Raw genomic sequence first — 7829 nt, 5'->3', positions numbered from 1 at the left:
CCTAACAACTCTCCCTCGAAAGTAGTCTCTCACGAGCCTCCATATGTTTCTCGGGCACTCCCATTCCCGTAACACCTTCATTATCTCCGGCCACCAAGCACCGTCAAAGGCACCGGATATATCCATAAAAATACCAAGCACATATTTCTGGTTCAGCTCCTCCACTGACTCCTCCATCTTTTTTAGGGCATCCACCGTCCCACGTCCTTCCTGGAAACCATACTGGTTTTCTCCAATTCTTCCATTTCTTCGCAGAAACTCTCCCAATCTGTTCACGATCAGTCTTTCCATCACTTTCCCCATCACAGGTAACAATGTCACAGGTCTATAACTTTTAGGATTCTTTCTAACCTTATCTTCCGCTTTGAGGAATATCTTGATCAATCCTTCCTTCCATCTACCAGGGAATCTGCCTTCTCTTAAAACTCTATTGGCTCCCTTCTTCACTTCTTCACATATAACATCCTTCACAGCCTTAACCATCTCTCCTTTAATGCCATCAAGACCGGGCGCTTTCCTATTCTTTATTCTTTTGATTGCCCACTCTATCTCTCCCATCTCGAATTCTTCTTCATCTTCACCTTCTCCTTCTCTCTCCATCTCATCTCTCACTGTTGCATGCTCGATCGTATCTTCTTCCACCTCATCATCAGGTACCAGCACTCGCAAAACTCCCGCAAGGTTTCATCTATGGAGCACGTCAATTCTCCATTTGGCCGCCTTAGCCCTCCCAACAGAACATCACTTTTAAGTTTGCCTGCTATGACCCGGTAGGCGTGACCCCACGGGGTTTCCTCTCCTTCTCTTAGTCTTCTTTCCCAGTAATCTTTCTTTGCCTTATTTATCTCCTTCACGTATTGCCTTCTCACCTCTATGTACACCTTTCTGTTCTCATCATCTCTTCTTCTTCTCCATCTTTGCAGTCTAGACCGCATTATTCTCTTAATTTCGTCTAGCTCTTCCGTCCACCACGGACACCTTCTTTCTCTCCCGTCTAGCCTTGGTATAGACTCCTTAGCCGCTTTTAAGAGGCTCTCTTTATATCCTTCTCTCTCGTACCATCATGTCCTTAAACCTTCTCCAGTTAGCTCTTCTCAGGTTCCAAGAAAATCTTTCATTTATCTCTTCGCCTTCTGCGTCTCCTTCACTTTCCCACCTTATTTCCGTCACGATCATCCTGTGATCACTTATTAACTCCTCCTTCACCTTCCAGCTTCTTATCTTCTCCCTCACATCTCCTGTTACGAGGGTCAGGTCTATATTTGAGGTGCCGCCTCTCGAATCTTCAAAATTTGTCCATTCACTCACTTCGTTAACGATGTCCAATCCTTCGGCAAATACCATCTCTTCAACTTGCTCCCCTCTTACATCCGTCTCTCCTGCGTACCACATCCTTGACTTTGCATTAAAGTCTCCCGCAATTATGGTTCTTCTCCCACTTTTTCTTCTCAAGACTCTTGCAATCTTTCCTTCTTCATTTCTGAATTCTCCTTGTCTTTTACAATAGATACTTAATATGGTCAGCTCCCTTCTACTCTTCCTTATATCTACAGTCACACAGCATCCATCAGACTCTTGGTCCATTATAATAGCTTCCGTCTCTTCATCTAAAATTACAACCGCCGCCCAAATTTGTTCTCTTCCTAAGTCTCTGTCGTAGTAGCATCTTCCATTTACAACATTTATCTTCCCATCTCGTGAGTAGGGTTCCTGTAGGCAAATCAAATTCCTAGCTCTTTCAATCAATTCTCCTGTAGCTGCCAGTCCTCTTCCACAATTCACCTGGCCGATCCTAATCATAAGCGACCGTTTCTAGGTATCTCTTCTCTGCTTTCTTATAAATCGGGCATCCTTTCCATCTTACATCGTGATTCACTTCAACTCTCCCATCTCTTTCGCAATTAACGCACTTCCATGGAGCCTCCTCCTGCACTCTACAGTCCTTGACATCGTGCTCTTCGCTGCATCTCGGGCATACCTTCTTGCCCGTGCAGTATTTCGCCACATGCCCAAAACGTTGGCACTTATAGCATCTGGGCAAGTTCAATATAATCCTTTATCCTATTAGATGACCATCCAATGTACAGTCTTTCTCTCCTTCTTAACAAATTTCGCACCTTCGCACTGCATTCTGCAATCACACTCCCTATCCTTCTTTTTCTGTCTCCCTTCCCTTCTTCCCTACGGCTTCTTATCTTAAATCCTTCCGTCATCTCTTCCTCAGTCATATCCTCCTTCAGGTTACGCTCATAAATTTCTTGCGCAATTTCCTCGTCCTTCAGGCTCATCTCTATGTCATAAATCATAATCATAGGTATCTTTTTGTCCGGTGCCTTCACTTATATACCTTCTCTCCTCATACCTTCATTTTCTACTAATCTCTTCACTTCTTCTTTAGATGTCACTTCAAGCATGATTCCATTCTTAACCTTCGTCATCCTTCTCACGTTTATATTTTCTTTCCTAGGGTCTATAAGCTCCTTCAGCTTCTTCCTCACGTCTTCACTCTCCCTTCCTTCTTTTCTTACAAGTAAATGGTAGGGGCAGTCAAAATGCAGGCGTCGTGGCGGCGACGCGACGAGGGTAATCCCGCTCCGCGTAGTTGGCGGTTCTTGTTCGTAGTGCGCATGCGCGAACTTCCAGGCGGACGACGTGACCCTGTGCTGTTCTTATCAGTTTGCAATGTCAAGGTTAGAGAGTCACTAATAAACTAAGATAAAAAACTCACTTCGCTTCAGTTATTAACTTGTAATTGTACTTCGCTCTGGGCCGATAGTTACACAAGGGATCACAACAGGTTTAAACTTGTTCAGTGATGAGGATAAGTTGTTTTGAATAAAATATACGGAACACTATAATTTTGCTTGCATCTGTAGAGGCCCAGGTCTACCACCCAAATGCTAACTTATTGTCTATATATATATATATATATATATATATATATATATATATATATATATATATATAGGGGAGACCGGGGCAAGTTGACGACGTTAAGGAATAAATATTTTTAATAAAATATTGTGATAAAAAATAAAAGTCTTACGATACATAAGAGTTAAGTATAAGTCTTTACCTACATTTAATTTTTTTTTAATTATCATAATATCAATTTTTTGTTTGTAAATTTTAGTTCTTATGAAACAATGCAAAAATGTCATCTTGCCCCACCCCCGGGGCAAGATGACTTTTGCATAGGGGCAAGATGACGAATGTTATGGAGGTTTAAATAAACACGCTACTTTGTAAAAGAAAAGGCTGCTAGTCATTTTTATTTATGTACAAAAACTGACAAACTAGCAGTAGTCACAAACAAATTCCCCACCTTCGTAGCTTGTACAATTCTCGTGCCACCATTCACTGCACTTGGAACACTGGATCCACTCTTCAACTGGAGGATCGGAGTATTTTTCTTCACACCCAGGACATCTAACTTCACTGCCTTTTGAAGTAGAAGCTGTGTTCATACACCTAGGACGTTTTTTGTAGGGTCCAAACTTGAGTTTCTTTGAAACCTTTGAAGCTCGAAGCTCTTCTCTTTTCTTTTTTAAGCGCTCTTTTTCATCCTTCATTTCTTGCTTTACTTCCAAACACATTTTTACTGGCGTGCTTGTTATAATACTAGAACTTAACTTCTGAACTTTTCTTTTCTTATCCTTTGGTTTACCTTTAGGTAAAGGCTTAAAGTCGAAGACACTTGTATTCTTCTTTACCGGGATTGGGGCACAGTCTACTAGGCCTACTGTTTCTTGGCGTTCACTCAGCTCAATGGTTTCTTCTTCAGGTTCACCTGGAGTTTCTGTTGTATTTGATGTTGTTGATTGGATAGTAGGATTTTCATCTTCATTATAGCTAGGGTCTAGGCCTACATCCAGGTTCTGATCAGTTGTTTGTGATGCAGCAAAGTCATGTTCGTCGAATACAAGTGGATTATAAGGTTCTATTCCTGTGGACCTGAACCCACTAACGGCATTGCCAACAGTTGCAGCCTTGAAATAAGCAATGGTCAAAAGCTCACCAATTTTAAAGTCACTGATGGTCTGTCCTGGATTATTGACCATGAAGTTGTCACAAGCTTGACTGTAAAAGGTTTTCAGCGAACCAAAGAATGAAACGTCCAAGGGCTGAAGACGGTGTGTTGTATGAGGAGGAAATCCAACCATAACAATATGGTTATCTCTGCATAAGTTGATTGCCTCTAGGGTTATGTGGGTTCTGTGATTATCGACAAGTAGCAGGATAGGAGAATCAACTGTGGGTTTTGCATTGAGGATAAAGTGGTTCAAAAACTTTACGAACAACTCTCCGTTGCTCCAGCCATTATCGCTGCAGTGGCCCACACTACCTGGTGGAGCTCTTTCCATGAGTTCAGGTCGCATTCGCTTTCTGGCAAATACCAAAAAAGGGGGTAGGTAAGTTCCCGTAGCATTGATGCAACAAATAATAGTGACGTTCCTGCCTCTCTCCCCAGACACAACTTTAGAAACTCTTCTACTTCCTTTTGGTGAAATTACCTTAGGTAATTTATTGGGCACAGTAGATAGTCCTGATTCATCTGCATTGTAGATATTAGCAGCGGGAAAATTGTGTTTTTCTCGCACTTCCTTCAAAATGGAGAAAAATTTATCAACACTAGGTTTGTTGAAACCCATTGCTCTACTTTGCAACAGATGATGTTGCTTCTGGCTTACGCATACTAAAGTTGTGTTTTTTCATAAAGGTAGCCAGCCAATCCTCACCAGCCATTTTAGTTTCTTTATTAAACGGATGAGAAATCCCTAAGTGTTCTGCGTATTCAAAAACGAGTTTTCTGCACTGCAACTTGGTCATTCCAAAAAACATTTGGTCCATTACCGTCAAATAGTTGTGTAAATCTTGGAGCTGCTCTTCATTGAATACTTCTCTATATCTTCCTCCATGGACAGGCATATCCTAAAAAAAAACTTGTTTAAGGGGAGCAGGAAAGGTAAAAAATTTATATTTATTTTATTTCATTATTTTAAAGTTTGGTACTTTTTAAGGTTTGGAAAATGTAAATAATAATCGTTGTAGGTTGCTTAGAAATGTTGTGATGAAGTAAATGAAAATGTTATGTGTATTTGCGTAAAAAGCTGGGGTACGGATTATAGTCTTGTCTTTGTAACGTGAGAAGTTGTTATACCAAAGTAAATTTTGTTTTAATATCAAAAACAAGGTGGTAAATAATTTAACTTAAAACAAGTTGTAAATATAAACGTGGTGCAAGGTGTAGGTGAAAATAGTTACCGAAACGTTCTTTTTCAGTCGGCGTCGAAGTGTTGCCTCTGGAACATTGTAAGTTCTCGCTGCTCCCAAGCAAGTCATTCTTCCCTCCTTGACCTCTGTGAAAGCAGTATCCATGTTGGTTTTTTCCCACTCTCCTCTAGAGGAAGTCTTTTTGTAGTTTCTCACCATCTCTGGAACCAAAGTAAAACTAAAAATCTGTACCCGCATATTAAATTAATAAAAATTCAATTCTAAAGTAAAATTGTTTAAACAAAAGTGTAGATTAAATTTTTTTTAAATAAGTGGTTAAGTCTCACAGTGTCGTCAGTTATTAGTTTACTTAAATCAAAATTGTATGCATAACCATACTTCTTAAAAAGTTTCAGCTTTGCACCAGTAAAATTAACCGGGGCAAGATGACGAACACGCCATCTTGCCCCACGTCATCTTGCCCCGAGCGGCCGTAATAGAGTAGGTAAATTTTATTGGCATTAAGTTTTAAGATAAATATAAACAAACATGGTATTTATGAGTAGCCTAATACATAAGGTAAATATAGGTAATATTGAAAATTAACATATCTTACCTGCGTATTCAATAAACCTTACGATGCAAAGGCCGAAAGTTACAAAAACGCACTCCAAAAACAACAAGCCGCTGTAAACAACACACACAATGGCGAACTTGTCTTCACTGCCAGTTATTTCAGAGGCCATCCGTGTGGAGCGCTACTGACATTCGACCGGTGCTACTACCTAGCAACTAATTTGAGAAACTAACCATTCGTCGTCTTGCCCCGGTCGTCAACTTGCCCCGGTCTCCCCTATATACCTAGCACTCTAACTGTATCTACAATAGGTAAACTTTGGTTATGCATACGGTATTGAAGGTTAGGTTCGATGTGTCTTTTCCTAGACAATATTATTATATTACTCTTGCTAGGATTTAATACTAAGTGTGGAAGTTCAAGAGAATTGACCAACTTATTAATAGCTTGTTGCATGTCTTTGTGCACCGTTTCATAGTTTGTATGTGCGGAATATAAAAGTATGTCATCCGCATATTGTACCGATTTTATTTGAGGTGGTAGGATATGCTGTATATTATATATATATATATATATATATATATATATATATATATATATATATATATATATATATATATATATATATATAGTTAAAATAATATAGGGCTGAGAATACAGCCTTGAGGTAAGCCTCTGTTGGTTATTCTTGTGATGATATCCTTTAGATTAATAAAACTTAATTTTCTATTAATAAGCCAGTTGTGGCAATAGGCTATGACTTTAGTTGGGATGCATAGGCTAGACATTTTATCCATTAGAACTGGTATTGAAACATTGTCATAAGCACTGGAGATATCTAATGTTGTAGTAACTGTTGTTTCATTATAAGTTAAGGTGTCAGTTATAAAGTTCATGAGATAATCATTACATCCTTTCATTTTTCTGAATCCATATTGAGTGTCTGGAATTAAATTAAATTTCTCTACCAGCCATTCTAATCTATTTGTAACCATAGAATTCATAACCTTGGCAAGACAATGTATCAGCGATATTGGTCTGTATGATTCTTATAAATGGTTATCTTTAGTTGGTTTGAGTAGTGCGATTTTATAATTGTTTGTATAAATTCCGTCTACTTAGGTTTAAGTGATAAGGCATTCCATTGAATTAAGTTTAAGTAATTTACCATGTTTATCTAACACTGTAATAATGAATTATTATTGGATCCTATACGTTTATTTGTGTTTTGTTTAAGTGTTTTACCAGTAGTGCTACTACTAGCACTCCTATTCGTGGGATTAACCTCCCAAAACTCAAGAGGTGCTAAAAATTCATCCAGTTGTTTTTTGGATGATATGTCAAAGTTGTAGATTGCATTTTATTTTTTATTTCCTCGATTTTCTTTTTAAATAAGGCATACAATTGTTCTCTATCATTGTTATATGTTGCAAGTGGAGTTTCTGGACTTTTTTGTGATTTTTGATTACTCATCCGAGAATATTGCTTATCTGAAAAGTTAGGCCTAGTATTCTTATTTTGGATTTTATTAATGACATTATGTTTGTAAGAACTATTTTTATAACTTATCCTACCAGTGGTATTTTTATGTGGACCTACATTGGAGATAGATTTCCCTGTGCTCTGGCTATTTTGAGTCTATAAGCTATTTAGCTCTGAGTAATCTTCTGTTAAGGGTGAGAATCTATTATTGATTTCATAAGAATAGGATCTTGATTTGAAATTATTTTCTGCGAGTTCAGGAAAGTTTGCTTCATATTTTGGGGTCTTCGTAGCATTAGCATAAGAGTTCGGTTTAATATAATTACCTCTGACTTTTTTATAGTAAATGGGAAAGTATTTGCTGGCAGTGTAATAATCCTCCTTCATAGTACTCATTCTATTTTCTGCCGGTTATATTCAGATCCAATTTCTGAGGTGCTACTATGTGATCCAAAGCAATGAATACATTTAACAGGTGACTGACATTCCTCAGAATGGAAATTTTCCCCGCAATTTCTGCATAACCTATTATTGTTACAGGGCTTACTAGCTACGT

At 38.4% G+C, this 7829-nt stretch overlaps 1 protein-coding gene across 1 annotated transcript; it reads right to left on the bottom strand.

Moving 5' to 3' along the window:
• Positions 1–4656: 4656 nt before the first annotated feature.
• Positions 4657–5500, bottom strand: LOC124372927. The gene is made up of 2 exons (XM_046831340.1): positions 5266–5500; positions 4657–4932 (listed from the first exon to the last, which is right to left on the bottom strand). Exons 1-2 carry the CDS (start codon positions 5470–5472, stop codon positions 4657–4659), a joined length of 483 nt encoding a protein of 160 aa, XP_046687296.1. The 5' UTR covers positions 5473–5500.
• Between the last annotated feature and the right edge of the window lie 2329 nt (positions 5501–7829).

The sequence above is a fragment of the Homalodisca vitripennis genome, unplaced genomic scaffold (assembly GCF_021130785.1).
Source record: "Homalodisca vitripennis isolate AUS2020 unplaced genomic scaffold, UT_GWSS_2.1 ScUCBcl_4383;HRSCAF=10519, whole genome shotgun sequence".
Taxonomy (NCBI): domain Eukaryota; kingdom Metazoa; phylum Arthropoda; class Insecta; order Hemiptera; family Cicadellidae; genus Homalodisca; species Homalodisca vitripennis.
This window is presented reverse-complemented; position numbering and strand designations above follow the sequence as displayed.